This window comes from Protomyctophum bolini, assembly GCF_963924005.1.
Source record: "Protomyctophum bolini genome assembly, chromosome: 24".
NCBI lineage: Eukaryota > Metazoa > Chordata > Actinopteri > Myctophiformes > Myctophidae > Protomyctophum > Protomyctophum bolini.
This window is the reverse complement of record NC_137885.1, coordinates 21,470,205-21,490,204: the sequence shown is the minus strand read 5'-3', so window position 1 is coordinate 21,490,204 and position 20,000 is coordinate 21,470,205. Positions and strand designations below refer to the sequence as shown.

General features: G+C 43.2%; 1 protein-coding gene across 1 annotated transcript in view; it reads right to left on the bottom strand.

Moving 5' to 3' along the window:
* Positions 1 to 2,902: 2,902 nt before the first annotated feature.
* LOC308311495 (sodium- and chloride-dependent GABA transporter 2-like) overlaps positions 2,903 to 20,000 on the bottom strand; it is an 18,518-nt gene continuing 1,420 nt past the window's right edge. Inside the window, exons 3-14 of the mRNA XM_080758187.1 lie at positions 18,277 to 18,417; positions 17,976 to 18,069; positions 16,893 to 17,028; positions 14,586 to 14,720; positions 14,223 to 14,326; positions 12,590 to 12,714; positions 10,548 to 10,660; positions 10,221 to 10,358; positions 9,912 to 10,014; positions 7,420 to 7,520; positions 6,521 to 6,691; positions 2,903 to 5,399 (exon numbers count right to left, since the gene is read on the bottom strand). Coding sequence (XP_080614313.1) covers positions 5,277 to 5,399; positions 6,521 to 6,691; positions 7,420 to 7,520; positions 9,912 to 10,014; positions 10,221 to 10,358; positions 10,548 to 10,660; positions 12,590 to 12,714; positions 14,223 to 14,326; positions 14,586 to 14,720; positions 16,893 to 17,028; positions 17,976 to 18,069; positions 18,277 to 18,417 — 1,484 coding nt within the window. The 3' untranslated portion in view covers positions 2,903 to 5,276. The remainder of the gene's footprint in view (positions 5,400 to 6,520; positions 6,692 to 7,419; positions 7,521 to 9,911; positions 10,015 to 10,220; positions 10,359 to 10,547; positions 10,661 to 12,589; positions 12,715 to 14,222; positions 14,327 to 14,585; positions 14,721 to 16,892; positions 17,029 to 17,975; positions 18,070 to 18,276; positions 18,418 to 20,000) is intronic.

Sequence of the window (20,000 nt, the reverse complement as noted above, 5' to 3'; positions counted from 1 at the left end):
GGCTGACAAAGGGTGAATTAAGCCCATGGAGATTCCTGATGTCATCAATATTGTCCAGCAACTCTACATCTGACCTCAAACCTCAAACCCTTAGATCTCCATATATGGATATATGTCAGAACCTGTTCTGACATTCCATATGTTGATCCTTCCCCATCCATCCTTAATTCCTCTTACCCCTTTTGACTGATACCTGTCCATTCAAACTCTAGACGAGCCTGCCCCAAAGTTATTAGGGCAGCCGGTGTTCTCAACAGACCCGGAAATGAAGGCCCGGCCCATCCGGGGCCCTCATCAAACTCAAGATACTGCCCCCACTGCCACCCGTAGATCTCCATATATGGCAGATGGCAGGTTGCTGGGCGAGCAATGGCGCTTTGGCATGGGGGGTCAGATCAACATATGGAATGAATTCTGCACTGGTCATATATGGAGTGTGTCTTGAGTGCACAGGGTTTGATGAGGTCAGATCAACATATGGAATGTCAGAACAGGCTAGCTCCATATATGGAGCTGACCATATATGGGTGGCAGCAGGGGCAGTGTCTTGAGTGTACAGGGTTTGATGAGGGCCCATGTAGGGCCGGGCCTTAATTTTCGGGCCTGTTGAGAACTCTTGTTTTAAGGTTGCAATTATTGAGTGGTGCAACCACTCCAAGGAACAGCAATGTCCGTGTCCGCCTATGTGTCGTCCGCCTATGTGTTAATGAGCATGAGTATGACTATTAGTACCAGTAGGGGCGCTGTTGTACAGAAACAGAGAGAGAGATAGTGCTGTACTGTTGCATGCTAATGAGAGAGAGACAGAGAGAGAGAGGAGGGGGGGGGGGGGGGGGGGGGGGTTGGGGGAGAGAGGGGAGTTGCACCACTCAGTTCCAGTGTTGGGCATCGTTACTTTCTAAAGTAACGTCGTTAGGTTACTGGATTACTGCCCATGAAAAGAATCCCTTACCGTTACAGATTGCCATCTGAGAAAAGTAACAAGTTAGATTATTTTCCGTTATTTTCCGTTACCCGACAATTAAAACCCATTTTGAATGCTTGCGCAAGTTGTTTACATTGTAGACTATTAGGCTACTGCCTACCGTCATTGCGCCGCATTATTACGGCCCTAATTAACTCTATGGTTAAAAACGAGAATAATACACACCATGAACTGACCATAGACAATATCCCCTTTACAGCTCTTTTTATTAACTAAAATAATTCGCCACAATCGCCAGCCTATACACGTAGGACTGGACAGAAAGGCTGTTGCGCTGCGCTCCAACCAGCCAACAGCGCGCATGATGCCCTCTCCACAGCGCGCACCGTACGTGCGCATGAACAACAACAACACCACCACCACCGTGGACCCACGACCCACGTATGAACTAGATAGTTTATAAGAAATGGCACGGCGGCCATCCTCGCAGGTATAGTGACAGTATAACAGAATGAGAATCCTGTAACCTGTTATTGGGGGGGGGGGGGGGGGGGGGGGGGGGGCATCAACAACAGCCTGTTGTTAATGATGCATATTACTATGAAACTTAAACAATTCATTAAACTAGTACTCACCTAATGACGCCGCCACGGAGGATCTACCATGTTTAACGTAGGCCTAATTCCAAAGTGTTTAGCCTACATTGTTTAAGTCAAAGACGCATGCGGTTTTTACTTTGGCTTAAAGCATGTTGTTATTATTATTCTGCTTAGAGTATATTCCACCACCACCACCGGCACTGTCATAGCAGCTGGCTACAACCGAAACAACTTATTCCTCTTCCTCTTCAAAATAAAATCTACTTGTAACAATACTTTTATTTCTTAAGTGAACTTACAGGATGTAGTAGACGCAGGATGTATAGTAGGCTATACGCTGCGCGTTGGGGCGTGGGAAGATAAATCACATAGAAGGCAGGAGAAATAGACTCCGGGCAGTCGGGGTTTTATTATTTTTAAATCTTGCACACAAAATGAACAGGGACGCATTATAGTAACGGGATTACTGTTTTGGAAAAGTAACTAGGTAACTAACTACTAAATTGCAAAACTAACAAGTTACTTTATTCCGTTACCAATAAAAGTAGTCCCTTACATAACGCCGTTATTAATAACGCCGTTACACCCAACACTGCTCAGTTCACACGGGTGTGATTTTTATTATTATTATTTGGGGTCCCTAGCTAAATTTGTTATTAAGTCATCACAATAATTTTAACCACTTTATACTTTTGCTATTACAAAATACCAGATGTACAAGCTGAAGCTCACAGCACAAAATGTTGGATTTAGTTTTTTTTACGCAAATCCTCTCTTCTGGTGGTCCTCTGGCACCAAACCTTTACAGATGGGGGTCCGAGGCCAAACCTTTGCATATGGGGGTCCAAGGCAGAGTGCATATTGATTTGAAGGCCAAGGACCCCCCCCTGCCCCCCATAACTCTGACAAATTCCATGGACGTACAGTTCAAGAGCTATAGACCAAAATGTAAATCTGCCTGATATAGCGCCACCATGAAGTAAATTAAAAAAATGTAGGGTGGCATTTCATCCTTGGCCTATAGTCAGGTATTATGTATGAATATATCTGTATCTGTCACTTTCAAAACTAATCTGAAAACTGAAAATGAAAACGAAAAAGGTCAAAAAGCAATAAAAACATTTATAGGCTACTAATGATTATCGTTGATAATAACCTCACGAGGAGCTGGGTTGTATTTTTGGAGTGTCGCCACATGGCACAAAGCATCTGAAATGAGTCATTGTGTATTTATTTATTACTTCATCAGTGACTCTTTCAGTGTGGCACAGCCTGTAATGAGCAGCTTTTTCTTTTGTTTTGTTGCAATTACCTCTCTCAAGAGGAGGGGGGCGACAATGATCATACAGTAAAAAGAAAGTACGGATTGTAGCTTTAACATTTTAAGCCATTTTTAATAAGAAATCAACACTTTAAAAAGAAACAAAAACATACAAAAAACTGGTACGACTCACAGAGTCACTACAGATGAGATTCAAGTCACCAAGAATGACCGAATGACAAAACATTCACATTAAAACATCCCTCCATTTACAGCAAGACTTGGCCTTGTCCGTGGCCAACTTTAGATTTTTTTTTTTTTTACATAGACGCCAGGTGTTCTTTAGAAAATGTATGACACTTATTACAAAATGGTAAATGGTGCATTTAAATAGCGCTGAAGCGCTTTACATAGATTGTGCATTATGTGCATTACATTCACCCATTCACACACACACACACACACACACACACACACACACACACACACACACACACACACACACACACACACACACACACACAGTCATACACCGAAGGCGGAGGAGACCATGCAAGGCAGCAACCTGCTCATTGGGAGTAATTGGGGTTTCAGAGTCTTGCTCAAGGACACTTCGACACAAACTCTGGGGGAGCCCGGGATCGAACTGGGCACCTTGCGCTCCCATCCAGCTGCTCTATACCGGCCACACATTGTTTTATTTGTAAACACCCCCTTAAATCTGAGAGTGTACAAATGGACCTGTAAGTGTCCATTTGGTATTTGGTTCCGTTTTGTACACTCTCAGAGTTACAGACCGGTTATGGTCATTCAGGGCTAGCTCTTTGTGTGTTTCTGGTCATATTAGTGTCTCCTCATATTTGTATGTCTGTGGCAATAATTGATTTTTTTTACCACAACCCAGCATGGTGATGACCCCTGCTTCCATTCAAAGTCAAACCCACGTAATTATCTCTTAAACAAAGGAATACTTATTGGAATACCAAAAAAAATATGTTTTTGATGCATTTCTGAGCCAATCATTCAATATACCCGGTGTCTGCTGTGGTAGGAGACCGATGCAAAACTGCCGATATAAAACCATGATATGAATTCCAAAAGAACTCTCACAGTGTAACCACTGATGAGCCTAGATACACTGGTCCAGGTTCAAACTTCAAAGAGGTTTTAAATAATGGTTTTCCTCTTGTTGAGATTGGTCTCCTATTAACTTCAATTCGTCAAACATTGTGTTATTGGCTCAAGGAACGTGACAAAAACGAAAAACAACAACATCTCCATGGCTTCATGAGGTAAGTAATTGATATGAAAAAAGGCATATTTTGGGTGAATAATTCCTCTTAGCCCCAATACAGGCTCCTTCCAACGTCCGAACATTAATGTTGGAATAACTACAAGTTGACGTCATTCAGAACATCTGATAGTTGGTCTCCACTGCCTCTCCAGAACACCCCCGGAGGTCCTGAGAGTCCCTAATACTTTGGAATGCATGTTTGAACCGGAAGTTTTTTTTCCCTCTTGATGTCAGACAGGAGCACGTTGACCTTTAGTCAACAAATCCTCATCCTCATCATAATACAAATAAAATAAAAATATTAAAGGAGCACTTCCATTTCTAACCTTATCTGTGGTCCTCACTAATGCTCATTATACCATTTCTGTATAGTTACCATGGCATGACAACCGTGCCAGTATTAATGAGGGCGGGATCAAAGGGCCAATTGAATTGGCCCTTTGATCCCGCCCCTCTTCATGCCCATTGGTTGTTGTTGCTTGGTTGGACCCGAGTGGAATAGTAAGAGAGTGGCGACGCGCTTTGATCTCGCCGCAAAGCCAAACATTGGAACTATCCCATTGAGATAGAATGAGCACTTCCGTATTCCATTGTTACAATGGGAGTCGCCACTCTCTTTCTATTCCACTTGGGGTCGGACAAAGATCCTATCTCTTCATGAACTATCACTGAAAAGTGTCAGCATTGACAACAGCGTTAATAGGAGCTTGCTGTTTGGTCGGTCATGGAGTCACATAGACCAATCAAAAGCTCCATTATATGAAGATATTTGAAATTTTGTGAAGTTCTCCTTTAATAACCATCAAATAAAAAACAAAGTACGGTTTTCCTGACCTTTTTAGGTCAGTTTTGCCCAACGTGGGGTCCTGCCCCTCCTTGGGATGTCGCCAAAGATCACCGGAGGGTATGTTGCACACAAATCACAACTTGCAATTTTATGGTTATATTGACAAAAACTTTCAAATCTATTAGGAAATAGATTATTCATAGAGTATTCGTTATGAGTTATACAAAAACGATATAGGGTTAACTTGTGTGTGTGTGTGTGTATTTGTTTGTGCTGAAAATTTGAAATAATTCAGTAAAGTAAAAACATCTCAAAAGTGTATTCAAGTACAGTACTTGTGTGTGAATGAGCGTGTGTGAATGTGACCATACAAGAATGGGGGTCTCCACGTAAAAAATATACTGATTTGGTCATATTTTGGTGTCAGGTTTGGATTGGGTGAGGGGCAGAGCCATTCCATTGGCCACGTGGCAGTGAGGGGTGGAGCCATCCAGAGCTGAGCCGCCCACGGGCTGACACACGTGACGAATACGCTGAGGGGCAGAGGAAGGAGGGGCATGAAGTAACAGCCAATAGGCTCTATGCACACTCTTCCTACTTCTGGTGGTTACTCGACAACCAAACCTGTGACGATATAGTCAAATAGTCTAGTAGTGCAACTTTGACAGCATATCCTAGTATTACTTGAAAGCAATTTACTTCATTTACAATTCTGTATTGCCCTTTAAAAAACGCTGCTATAGATGCACTTTTGACCTAATATGCTTCACTGCCTGCTTGTTTTGTTTTAATGTTTTGTGTTGGGACTGTGGATGAAATTTAGCATCTTTGCTAATGATCATGAATATGCTTGTCCCGTCAAAATAAACAAATACAAATAAATACAATTCACACGGCGGCCATCTTGCCATCTTGCTACCTAATTCACACTGGTCCCAATATATATGCGGCCGAATGCTTGTGGATGTAGTAACACCACACGAGTCCTCCATCTAACTCCAGATTTTGCACATCTAGCTATAGGCTATGGCCACATCAGTTGGATCAATGAGGGCCACAACGCAGGCCTCTAGTTAAGTTAACGGCAGGGTGGCAACTAGCTACAATTTGCAATTGACAGCCCATACACCCAAACAGAAAAGTCCTATCTGATTGTATTAAACAATGTCAAGTGTTTGTTTCATAAAAAAACCCCGAACACTAGCACAACAGCAACATACACAATAGCAGCACCCCGACTCTATTTGACCTGGAACAGAGCCTTCATTAGTATCATCGGTAACACTCGTGAAGGAAAATGGCGTATGTTTGTGCATATAGAGCCTATGGAATTCAACACAGCTACTGTATGTCCTTATCTCAGCAGAGATAATACAAGATAATATACGCCCTGACCGCTGTGTTTATGTTACTGTAGTGTTAACTGAACTAAACATTTTTGTGTTTACAAAAACACACAAACCACAAGCTAATAAAAACGAACAAAAACTGTCACAAATAAATAAAGATGAATAAAAACGAATAAATAATTTAATTGGTTTTTTTTAGAATGAATTTGCTAGTTTTTATTAGTTTTGACTTTTGAAAATGCAAATAGTTATTGGTATTAAGGTATTGGATTTAAGGTATTGGATGCGTGTGTGTTCTCTCTAACCTCCATCAGGGTACCAGGGGTGGTGGCCACAGCGTACACCGCCCAGGCAGGCAGCAGGGACACAGAGGACAGGCTGAGGAACCAGCCCAGAGCCGTGGCCCAGGCCGGGGCTACCAGGCCCTTACCCAGACTGAGAGGAGACCAGCGGACCAGGGAGAAGATGAACGTACCCTATACGGACAGTGGTGGAAAAGATTACTCACATTATTATTATCTTTTGAACCATCAATACTGCAATAAAAAAATAAGTAAAAAGCCAAGAATTCAATATGTACTTGAGTAAAAGTAAAAAGTAAGCGATCCGGTAGAACTAACAAAACAGCCGAGCTTGTAGATTGTCTATTTTCTTTTCTTTTTTTCACTTAATTTTTATTGAAGGAAAAACAGACAAGAAAAACAACAAACAAGACTATACGGATATTACAAAATACCTTCAATGAAATCCTATTGCAATATCGCTAGGCTGAGAGAAGAGATTCCACTTTTCCCACTTTTTATAGAATTTATCCTCTTGTAGTCTGAATGTTAGTTTTTCCATAGCATACAGTTCCTCAATAATGTCCATCCATTGATCTTTCGTTGGTGGGTCCTAGATTGTCTATTTTCAGACATTACGACACCATCAGACATTAAAACGCCATCAAAGCCCAGTTAGTTGACAAAAATCTTATGATATTTAGTCAACGAAAAGTAGACTAAAACAGTTTAAATGACAGACAGACAGACAGACAGACAGACAGACAGACAGACAGACAGACAGACAGACAGACAGACAGACAGACAGACACTAGACAGACAGACAGACAGACCTCATCGACAGCAAGCGGACACCAAGTGTAGTTGTTTGATATCTTTGGGGCTGTCACAGACAGCGGTTCAAAGGTGAAAGGTGAACTCACTGTGCACACGGCGGGGGTCAGGTACTTCCAGCACAGCGTGAAGACAGACAGCGGGCTGTAGCCAGTCATATCCTTGATGTTGGCGCTGAAGCGCTTGGCACCTGTATCATGTGACACGACAACAGTCCTATCAGAATCATGCACAGGTTCACAGGTGCAATACGGTCATTATTTCCCTCATGTGTTCTGTAATCTTTGTCTGCAAGAAGAGATGGAAAACAAGGGAAATGGACAGCAAATAGAATGATACAACGTTTTCTTGTTCTTTTCTTCAAACACTTCAGAGCTTGTGGATTTGCTACTGTACGCCTCATTGTACTTGCCTAAGCCATGTTTTCTTTTTTGGCAAATTGACATTTCTGCCTAACTGCTGTTTAATTGTGCCTTTGAATGAGAATGCTTGTTATATTCCAAAATCACTTTTAACCATTATTTAAAACTTTATTTATTGAAAAATATCAGATATACGGCAATAGTTGGCAGCAAGAACAAGTGCTGGGTGCAGGCTTTAGTTCCGACATACTATTGATCCGAAACCTCAATCCTAACCTAACCCTAACCGCAAGCACGGGAGCAGCGCATGTCGGACCATCGCTTTTTCGCATCGCATCGTTGTCCCCCCGCTTCGGATCTTCGGTGTGTCGGAAAAGCGTGCGCGGCCCCAAGTGCTGCCTCTGGCTCTATTACTCAAGTGCCAGTGTATATGTGATGGTTAACATTTCAAATGACCATAATTCATGAACCATTGCTCTGATCAGTCCAATATCGGACTTGTTGATTTTTCAGGACTGAAGATCCAGTTGTACTAAAATTGGAATATATTCTCTCGATTACGATGTTGCAAAAAAGAAAAATCCCAAAGTATAAAAAGAAGCAGACCGTGATGGAAGGATGAACTGCGTTGTAGCAAGGATTTCTATAGCAGGAAACAACCAAATTAAACTGTCTTTAAGTTTTAAAACATAGGTCTTCCAAAGGTCTAAAGGATAAAAAATAAACATTAACGTGAATCCAACACTGAGGTGAGAGTGCTGTCAATGAAGTCTGTTTAATGAATGAAAAAGTTGAATCTGCAAGACAATGTTATACGTTATACTGTACTGTATGTAGTGTTTGTGTGTGTGTGTGTGTGTGTGTGTGTGTGTGTGTGGGGAGGCTCTCTGCTCCATCTCCCTCTTAGCTAAACGGTCCTTGGCCTGAAGAAAGCAGAAGAAACTCGAAGACCCCTGGTTTACATCCTAGCAGATTGTAGCAGTGATGTCGTTAGCTATACGCGGCTGGCTTCCTCGCATTAGGCGCCACCGATCCGGCGCCGAGGCAGGCTAAACAACAGTCTATGGGCATAATTTAAGATGTAGCGGGTTTGGGTTGGACAGGGGCTCCCTGGGGGGGGATTGCAGGGGTCTTCTGGCTAGCAGCCAAACCTGCTGTACTTATTACGGCAGGTATCTACAGAATGTTAATATACTGTATGTGTGTGTGTGTGTGTGTGTGTGTGTGTGTGTGTGAGGGAGAGAGAAAGAAAGAGAGAGGGAGAGAGATTTTAGCCATCTGTTTATGGCTAAAATATAAATTTGACGGCAGTAACGTCAGCGTTTCCTCACTGTCAGTTGATGCTTCATGTCCACATAATTCAAACCGCCGGACTCACTTGTTTCTTTTTGGAACAGTCCTTATATATTAAAGACTATAGTGTTGTAGTCGAGTCTATACCTAAAGCGAGTCACCAAGTCCGAAGGGAGGCAAGCCCGTGTCAAGACCAAGTGTGGGAGCCTGGGAGGGGGTCGAGTCTGAGTCGAGACCAGGTCGAGAACGAGACCAGATTTATTTTTAGGTACAGAAAACACTGCGAGATCAGGCAGGCACGTCAGCTACACTCAGTTACTTAACTCGTTATGTGCCACTGGCGCGTTTTACATGTTTTAACGTTTTCTGGATACAGACTAGCCTTGCTTATCTATCGTATGGACGCTTCCCCGTCGCTATGTAACGCTTGCTTCCGCTATAGTGGGCGATTCAATTGTTTAAAAACGAATAGACTACGCACATCACTTAGTAGAGGTGCAGGGTTCAATTGTTTCCCCTCCATTCACTTCCATTATAAGCGCTATCTTTAGCCGTGTTTTGCTCTGAATCTAAGCTCCAAGCTATACAGGACGTCGATGTTGGTGTCGGTGTTGTGTAGATCTGCTATTTTCACTAGTGTGGGTCCCGGGGCAAACGTCTAATCTCTCTCTTGGGCCTCGACCTGAATACTTTGGCAACCACGTTGTTAAGCTGTCCCTGACCTGCACCAGCGACAAATGGATGTGCACAGCATTCTGCTTCGTAGCCCTCATGGTATGTTTAACCTTGTTTATGCACAGAAGTACAAATGACACATGCAAAAATGTGAACAGAACAACTGGCACTCGCACACTGTGTGTGTGTGTGTGTGTGTGTGTGTGTGTGTGTGTGTGTGTGTGTGCTTGCGTGCGTGTGTGGAATCGGACCGTAGACCCAGCCGATGGCTATAGACTGGAAGATGGCGAGGAGCAGGAGACTGGCTCCACTGCAGGAGTAGTGATCATAGATCTGGAACACATAGAGACCACCCTGGGGAGGGAGAGGGAGACAGAGAGAGAGAGAGATGCAGCGTTTAGGGTTTTTGTTGACATAGAACATTATATAATTGCTGTGCACATGCGTGCGTGCGCATGGACGCATGCACGCGCACACACGCACACACAGCCACAGACACACAGTGTGTAGTGTACCGGTGTGATATGTGTTATTAGGTAACAGACCAACAGACAGCTTACCGGGGTGGTCATGGTCAGTGCCAGCAGGTAACACAGCACACAGACACACAGCAGCAGCAGCTCTCGCCGTCGACCCTTCCTGACGACCCGGGGGTAGAGGTCACTCACCGAGGTCATCAACGCCTCCAGACTCACAAACTGCACACACACACACACACACACACACACTCAGTTGTCAATTTACAACCCCCCATAAGAAATTTGGTTCATATGACTCAATGCCAAAAAACACTCTGTGTGTGTGTGTGTGTGTGTGTGTGTGTGTGTGTGTGTGTGTGTGTGTGTGTGTGTGTGTGTGTGTGTGTGTGTGCGTGCGTGCGTGCATACCTGTGTGTCCAGACCCAGCATGATGATCATCAGGAAGAAGCAGACGGACCAGAGTTGAGGTAGAGGCATCATGGACACCGCTGTGGGGTATGCGATGAAGGCCAGGCCCGGACCTGAACACAACAGTGCTGTACTGTACTTACATCACATGTTGAGCTCTCTGTACTTTACTTGGGTTATTCCAATTTCCAATACTTTTACTTCTACTCCACTACATCTCAGAGGCAAATATTATACTTTTATTATGAATATTATATGGGGCGGTAGTGGCTCAGGGGTAGAGTGACCGGATGGGAGTCGGGACCCGCAAGGTTCCCAGTTCGATCCCGGGTTCCCCCAGAGTCAGTGTCCCTGAGCAAGAGTCTGAACCCCTAATTGCTCCCGATGTGCAGGTTGGTGCCTTGCATGGTTTGCTCCGGCATCGGTGTGTGAATGGGTGAATGTAATGCACATCGGTGTGTGAATGGGTGAATGTAATGCACATCGGTGTGTGAATGGGTGAATGTAATGCACAATCTCCAAAGTCCTAACAGTCCGACATGCAATAGTCGTACGCGGAAGCCACGGGTCAGTGTTAAGCCCAACACACACCGGGTGCACAGCGACGCGGCAACGCCTGGAACAGTGGCGTATCGGAGCGCCAGGCGAGGCATGAACGCGCGTCGGACGCCGCCGGTGTGGGATAGGTTCATTGAAAATAACGGAGGCGGCTGTTTTCACGCACGGCGTTCGCAGACGGTGTGTGATGGGCTTTAACCGGCCATGTGGCTCCAACCGGAGCCATGGGTGAGTCTCGTCAGACTATTGGTACGTTGTACTGACGTATGCCCCGCCCCACCCATTCTGCACAATGAGTACTTTTACTTTGGGTACTTAAAATACCCATTAGATTGGGCCGCTTCCACCGGCCTAATTGGCCATGCGGCTGCATTATTGGTTGAGATGACGTCTGTACAATTTTTCAGTCAGAGACTGCTATTACAGTCTATCGCCACAAGGATGGCCCCTTTCCCCATTGTAATGTATTGCCATGTTTCGCCGTTTGACCATGTGGGCTTCTGTAGCCACAGTGTAGAATCCAGATTGTTGTCTGATCTTCTTGTAGATCTCAGTGATGTTACGCATTACATAAGTATCTTACATGGTGTCAGAAATGAGTCAACAAACCTAAAATAAACGGATGCATAAACAATGAACAACACTTTATTGACTGGGAGACAAGAGCATGGCCACAGAAAGACTCGCGACATCTCGTCTGTTCAGTTTATGACTAGCCCCTCGGGACATTCACACAGTCAACCTCGCACTACACGTGTGTTACAGCCGAGCCCAATGTATACATTGTTGTAGGACGGGACCATGCACCGAAAATAGCAGATCTACAAGCTCTAGTGTGTTGCGGGCACAGCGTGCTGTAAGCTTGTAGATCTGCTATTTTCGGCAAAGTATACTGTAACTACAGCTTGGGAGCAGTTTAATTTTCAAGCGTGATCGCCAAGTTTGCGGCAGACAGTGGGGGATAGGAAATATTTTGGTATTTTACCCAACCTGAGAGGAAATCCAAAGACTTCCCATAGTGGGGGTGTCACATTACTTAGTTTGAGACCAGTCTCCAGCTGTTATTTGACGCTGCCATTCTCTCTACTGCTGGTAGGCAGAGAAGTTTGGATAGCTGCTATGATGTAGGCGTGCTGTCCAGTTGTCTGCCCGAACGAATGAGTCCGGGGAGTCCCCGGTAAACCGGCAACTTCGAAGATTTTAATGCCTGATTTTAGCCTTTGTTGCATGCTGGAAATAGCTGATCTAAAAGCTTGTAGATCTGCTATTTATAACACCTGAAACATGAAATGACTTGTCTTTTAGTTCTACTGGATCTCTTCTCCACCGGTCTCTCCCTAACATTTTAGTATGGATTCTAATTTGTTGACGGAATTGTCGGTATTCAGTTCTTAGTTTTAGTTATCATAGCTTGTAGTCGACGCATATATGTCGTCATTGTTATTAGTTTTAGTCGAAGAGAAGAGAAGAGAAGAGAAGAGTACCTGACTGGGCCACCTCAGAGATGTCCACTCCTTGCTCCTGGGCCATGAAGCCCAGCACTGAGAATATGGCGAACCCTGCCAGGAAACTGGTCCCACTGTTCAACAGACACAGCATGTAGCAGTCCCTGTGTGTCACACACACACACACACACACACACACACACACACACACACACACACACACACACACAACACACAACACACACACAAATCCGATATTAACTCATACTGCCAGAGTCCCTTGCACTAAATATTTTCAGATGGGGTCACGGTGGTCAAATACATTTTATTTTGGGGTCCTTGACCTGAAAATGTTTGAGAACCGTGGGTTTAAGCCCTGAGCTGGTACATGACATGTGAGGTGTGTGTGCACGTGTGTGTTTGGGAGAGAGTGTGGGAAATCGGGGCGCTGGCTTTTCTTTTTAAGGTGGGGTTCGGTCTGTGTGTTTTCTCGGATCATTCCAGCCATTCTTCACAGAGGCAGAGCGGCCAATCCCAGCTCTCGACCGCCCGTATGCCCAGGAAACAGCTGCATGCGCCTGCAACGGTTCTTTGGTCTGTGTGTGCGTACGTGCGTGCGTGCGTGCATGTGCGCGTGTGCGCGTGCGTCCCGTGAAGAACAGACATTTCATGTTTTTATTCTGGGTTTTTGGTTTTGGGGCAAAATAATTCAGGTCAGGTTAAGTTTAGGGCAATAGTTAAAGTCAGACTCTGTAACTTTTCCAAAAACAAACGTGTGTATACAATTGACATTCTACAAGTTCATAAGGCATCACAATGTGACATGTTGTGAGTTAGAGAATTTCTTCTTTTTTAAGTGAAAATAAAACTGTCTGTATGAGTTGCAACCACCAGTGAATTCCAATTTCCAATACTTTTACTTCTACTCCACTACATCTCTAGAGGCAAATATTGTACGTTTACCCCACTACATTTATTTGAAAACTTTAGTTACTAGTTACTTTGTAGATTTAGATTATTATAAAACATACATTCATACATACATACTTCAGCTCTGTATAGTGTTTCAGAAGCTTTTTATACACTTGACATGAGACTGTGACCGACTAGTCACCACCCAGGGCAAGGAAGGACACAAAGGGCAGCTTTCTTATGTAGACTGTTTTATTCCTCCATGTGCAAGGAATAACACAACATATGACATTTTACACAGGAGAGGCGATAGCTCTCCACTGTCCGGACAGACGCTCTCTCGTGAGTGTTTGTGGAGATGACTGATTTATCCTGTCCACAACAGGTGCGCAGCCACACCCAGCTCTAGTTTGACTCAGGCCAGGTGTGACTGCAAAATCCTCCATCTCACAGAGACATTCTGCATAATGAATACTTTTACCTTTGTCACTCAAGTACATTTTCAATTCCAGACTTTTAGAGTACAGTATTTCTATATTACAATATTGATACTTTTTCCACCACTGGTAATGAAAAGTATTAACAAGAGCTTGTGACTAAATAACATTGAATCCATTGTAGCTCAGGTTCTTTTCTAGCGTTTTTTTTGGACAATTAAGGTTTCTGCCAGACAGCGCCAATAATCTTTCACTGGTGTAGTGTGACACATGTCGCACACGTGTGTGCGTCTGAGTGTGTGTGTGGAGAGAGAGAGTCTTACTTGTAGCAGTCATTGTTGTACTTGTTGTAGCTTCCCAGGGCTGTCAGACTGCCCAGACATATCCCATATGAGAAAAATATCTGAGTCCCTGCATCCATCCATACCTGAGAGCAGGAGAGGAGAGGTGGAAGGAGAAGGGAGGAGGTAGGATACGAGGAGAGGACAGGAGAGGAGAGCATATATGTGCTTGTTCAGTGCTTGTCTAGATGTTTAATGTGTACAATACATGGACCACAATGGAAACAACCCTGTGCTTTTTTTTGTTATGTTTGTTGTGATTAATCGATTTGGCTTCAATGGCAATTCTTTTTTTTTTTTTAATGGTCAACACGATAAATCCCATTCCAGTCACCAGCGGCCTACCTGTGGGTCGGCCAGGCGGGTTTGGTTGGGCCGGAGGTAGTAGATCATGCCCTGGGCAGCGCCCGGCAGGGTGGCACCGCGCACCAGCAGCACCAGCAGCATGACATACGGGAAGGTGGCGGTCACGTACACCACCTGCAATGTCCACAGAGGTCAGCAAGCAACACGCCTTATATTAACGGCACAACAATAACCAGTGGTGGAAAGTGACTAACTATGCACATTTACTTAACCCATTCTGAACGGGAACCCATATTGGTGTTTAGCATCATGTTATGCTTTAACTATTGAAAAATAGCAGATCTACAAGCTCATAGCGCGCCACCGAGTGGCGCGCTATGAGCTTGTAGGTCTGCTATTTTTGAAAAATCGAAGAGCGACTGACATTTTTAGAATCTGATCTCAGGTCAGAATGGGTTCATCAGACCAGTGTGTGTCCAGTGGAAACCTCGTATGAATCTGATCTCAGGTCAGAATGGGTTAAGTACTGTACTGTACTTAAGTACAATTCTTAGGTACATTATTTGAACTTTACTGGAGTATTTTCAATCTCCGCTACTTTTACTTCTACTCCACTACATCTTAGAGGCAAATATTGTACGTTTTACTCCACTACGTTCATTTGGTTTGTTACTTTGTATATTTTGATAATTATTCCAAAAAGCCTTAGATCGTCTTTTCGTGCGACACATCTTGTAGCCTCATCCTCAAAGGGGGATTCATTTAGAGAAACAAATACAAATTATACAAATAAACAAGTTGAATTACAAAGATACAAGGTTTCTATAATACAATTAGAAAGACCTCCTGGTTCACACCTTGGGTCAGACAAATGATTATGTCATATCGGATTCTTCACACATTTTCCACCTAACAAACCGTTTGGCAGAAATCAAAACCATTGCTTTCCAGGAAAGGTAAAAGAAAGAATGTGTGCCGTGTTTTGAGCTTATAGATTTTTAATACTTGTGTGATGAACTAGGGCGTTCATTTACGAAAGAAAAAAATATATAACTAGATAAAGTGGCCCTCGGGGCACAGGTCTCCACCAGGGCAGATCAGGTTGTGGCCTCCTGGTGGTGCTATAATAGGCCAATGTAAAAGGGTGCCATTTCTTCTTACTCCTTGGACAGAAATTGGATGATTGTTCCAAAAATGTGTGGCACTATAACAGGCCAATGTGAAAAGAGTGGGATATATTCCTCAGCCTAGTAGGAAAGACAGACAGACAGACAGACAGACAGACAGACAGACAGACAGACAGACAGACAGACAGACAGACAGACAGACAGACAGACAGACAGACAGACAGACAGACAGACAGACAGACCTGGACAATTCAGTCACTGAATAATCAAAGTATATTTTTTGATGATATAATATTTTGGTGATATTTTTGTGCTATGTTGATGAATTGAATTACATATAGGAACATAATGGAAACACGCAGGACTTTTTTTGTTAACCTTTTAGCCTAAATGTCTGACTGTAACTTGTGCTTGCTCAATCAATCAATCAAGCAATCAATCAATCAATCAAACTCACACCAAACCATTCAAACATTTTCACCCAGCAAATGTTAACATGGGCCAGTTTCCATTTCTATTCTATTTTATGCAACTGTGAAAACCATGTTTCCAAATAATATTAGCGAGCGAAGAGCGTTGGCAGGTATATGATGCAGTACAGGGTGGGATCTTTTCAGAAACGCGTGCGTGCGTGAGTGTGTTGGCAGAGGCCAGATCACGGTTGAGGGGAACAAAATAATAAACTTGTTCAGTATTTTGTGCGATGACATTTTGACGGGCTGGAGAACTCGCCCTAATAGATGTCAGTGGGTCATGGCGGTCACTTAGAGTGTCCTTGAGGCGGTTCCAGCAAAACGATTGATAGTTAGGAACCAAATGGGTTTTGAAACTGTTAGAGTGCACAAATGGAACCAAATGCACCCTTTCAGCCTTCTCCCTCTCACTATCCACTGCTAAATCCTCTTTCAACCACACCAAGCTTCAAGCGTGTGTCTCTAACCCAAGGAAGCTGTTTTTTTCAACCAAGGTTCAGGTTTTAGGTTGTTTTTAGAGAATGTAAAAGATGAGTATAATTTTTCATTTTCATCACTGCTATGCTGATGACACACAACTGTTGCTATCCTTCCCTTATATTACAGTATATAACATATTTGTAATTTTTGAATACATATTTGACGTTTTTCGGCCTCAGTCCTAAATGGATTAAGCTTTACTTGTAACAGAGTACTTGTACATTGTGGTTAAATATTTTGTTGTTCTTAACTACTTCCACTCTCACCTTGCCAGTGGACTTGACTCCCTTCCAGACACAGAAGTAGCAGACGACCCACACCACGGCCAGACACGCTGCCAGCTTCCAGCTCACTGGACCCAACGAGTCCTCCACACTGCTGGACAGACGCAACACCTCGCGTCTGTATGGAAGAGAGACATGCACGCAGGACTGTCACCATTACAAATCACAAATGTTTTGCATTTAGCAATGGAGCTTTGCAATTTGTTTGCCTGTTATAGGCTTCGCCAGCAGTTGGTCTCCGTGTCAACCACTCTGATGGTGTTGTAAATTGAAATATACCCACTGATCTCCATGGCCCCAAAATGTGATGAAACAGGTGACAGAGTGTCTCTGGAGTATGCCTTCCAAGTCTGTTGTTCCCACACGTTCAAGACTTTCCGTGCCACGCTGTGAGCTTGCATCTGATATTTTGGAATAGCCAACGCATAAATAGCATGACAGATGCTTTCTAACTGTGGTTAACTGTGTCCAGATCAAATCAAAGAGATATGAAAGCCCAGGCTGGGAAAAAAGGTACTAAAATCTAAACTAAGTAAAAGAAGTATCAATGTTACAAGTAAAAGTCCGGAATTCAAGTATTGACATCAAAATGTACTTAAAAGTACCATAAGTATTGTGCAGAATGCCCCAGTTTTTAAAAATAGCTCACAATGATAGGCTATTTTCAAATGGCCATGTAGGTAGGGATGAAGAGTCTAATGTATGTTTTGTAATAAGTCTAACTCATGTTGATTAGGTGATGTAATGCTGTGGTGATATAAAACAAACGGTGCAAACACAAACATTAAACGCCATTAACAATAAAGAGACAATATGACGTAAATGTCACATTATGACGTAAGTTTTCCCTTCATTGTCAATGCGTTTACAAAACAAACATTGAACTAAAGACAGACATTAAACCTGTGTTCAATATATACAAAGAGTAGATAAGAGTACTGGAAATTTGAAATAATCCAGTATAGTAAAAGTACCTCAAATGTTTATACAAGTACAATACTTGAGTAAATGTAATTAGTTACTTTGAGGTTAACATCATGTTACAGTTAAGCACACGTCACTCACTCCCAAAACTCCATGATTGGAGACGTAGCATTCACTGGTGGTACACTGCTGCCAGCCGACAGGTTCTGGGTCTGGTCAAACAGGAAACAGGCCTCTGCGAATGAATGAACGAATGAATTAACTCACGCACACGCACACACACACACACACACACACACACACACACACACACACACACACACAACACACACACGTACGTACGTCATGGGTCAATTGTTGCTATGGGTACGTACCAGTATTCCAGGTGTTATTGCTATGGTTACGTACCAGTATCCCAGGTCTCGTTGCTATGGTTACGTACCAGTATTCCAGGTGTTGTTGCAGTGGGACCAGGGCAGTACCGGCTGGAAGCTGTACACCAGGTAATAGACGGCCCAGGCCAGGATGACGATGTAATACACACACCCATGTAGGATCATCACCTGACTGGCATACCCCAAACCTATCGCAGTGGCAGGAAAACTTTTTTACTTAAGTTAAAGCATCAATACTGCAGTATAGTACTGCAGTATATAAGTAAAAAAGAGTCCCGGAATTCAAAATGTACAAAAAGCACAAAAGTATTGGAATCAAAATGTACTTATAATACCAAAAGTATTAACAGTACTCATTATGCAGATTGTCCCGTTTCAAGTTTTCAAATGTATACTATTCTTTTGAAAATAGCAGATCTACAAGCTCACAGTACAGTACTTAAGTAAATGTACTTAGTTACTTTCTACCACTGCCTCCACGAGCATGCACGCACTCACAATATCATAATCTGGATACAACTGAAAGAGTAACTTGGATTATACTCTGAGAGCTGAGTTGGAGTTTATGAACAGATGTGTGTTTGTTTATTTAGCCGTTAACCTTGGCCAACCATTAACACTCCGATTGCCCGGGGTTATTTAATCCATTCAATCATAGCGCCCGGCGATTTATAGTAGCGGAGCACTTTTACCGACGGATGTCATCCCGGGTGTGGCTGAAGCAGCTAAATGTAGCCAAAACACTCTAGAGCCGATCGACAACAACGGGAGGTATGACTAAATCTACCATGACTAGCGACGGGACCGCGGTGGGCCGTCTAAGACATTGGACGGGATGATTTACTGTAGATCAAGAGTTATTAATGTTTGGGCTGGGCCGTGGCTCAGCGGTCCAGGCACCTTGGCTGGTAATCCAGTCTGGCAGTGTGCCGCGGGTTCGACTCCCGATCCCGACGGCCTTTACTGCATGTCTTCCCCCCATCTCTCTCCCCATTTCCTGTCAGCCTACTGTCTGTCCCTCCATAAAAAAATAAAACAAATAAAGGCAAAAGCCACAAAAAAGTTTAAAAAAAAAGAGTTATTAACTTTCGGTCTCGTCGGCAAAACGGGGGGAACATTTTCAATGACATCCCAGGCGCTCCCAGGCTGTGGAGCAATGCGATCGGTTTTGATATCAATAAGAGGCGTCTTTTTGATAAAACTTTGTCCTGGGCGAACGGGGTATCGCCCAGTATGTTCTTAATTCATTCACAGTAAGGGAATGCCAGAAAACGAAACTCCTTTCAAGGCTTCACAGGGGAGAAATCGGTATAAATAATGTCATTCTGGGGGCTAAACCTTTTAGGCCTGACCTCAAAAAACAAAACCTTCAGTTTTCTGAAATAAATATTTTCACGGCTATTTTTCAATAGCTAAATTATAACATAATGTTTAAAACACCAAAAGGGGTTCCCACCCAAAATGGGTTAAACCTTTTCATGTTAAAGAACTCCAAAATGGATGTATGGTCACAGATCTTCATCTGAAAGTAGCTCTTGCCAACTACTGTATTTCTTGAAAATAGCAGATCTACAAGCTCAGCTTCACAATGTTATAGTCTATTCGGATATAGGGCATTTTATCTGTGTCACAGATAGACCGAAAGCTTGCAAAATAAATACTTTGATTGTGTGCAGATCTGAGTGTGTGGAGCTTCCCTATATTTTTTCATGGTGTCACAGATTAAAACCCCATTAATTCTCCCAAAAATATAGATATCAATTATTATTTG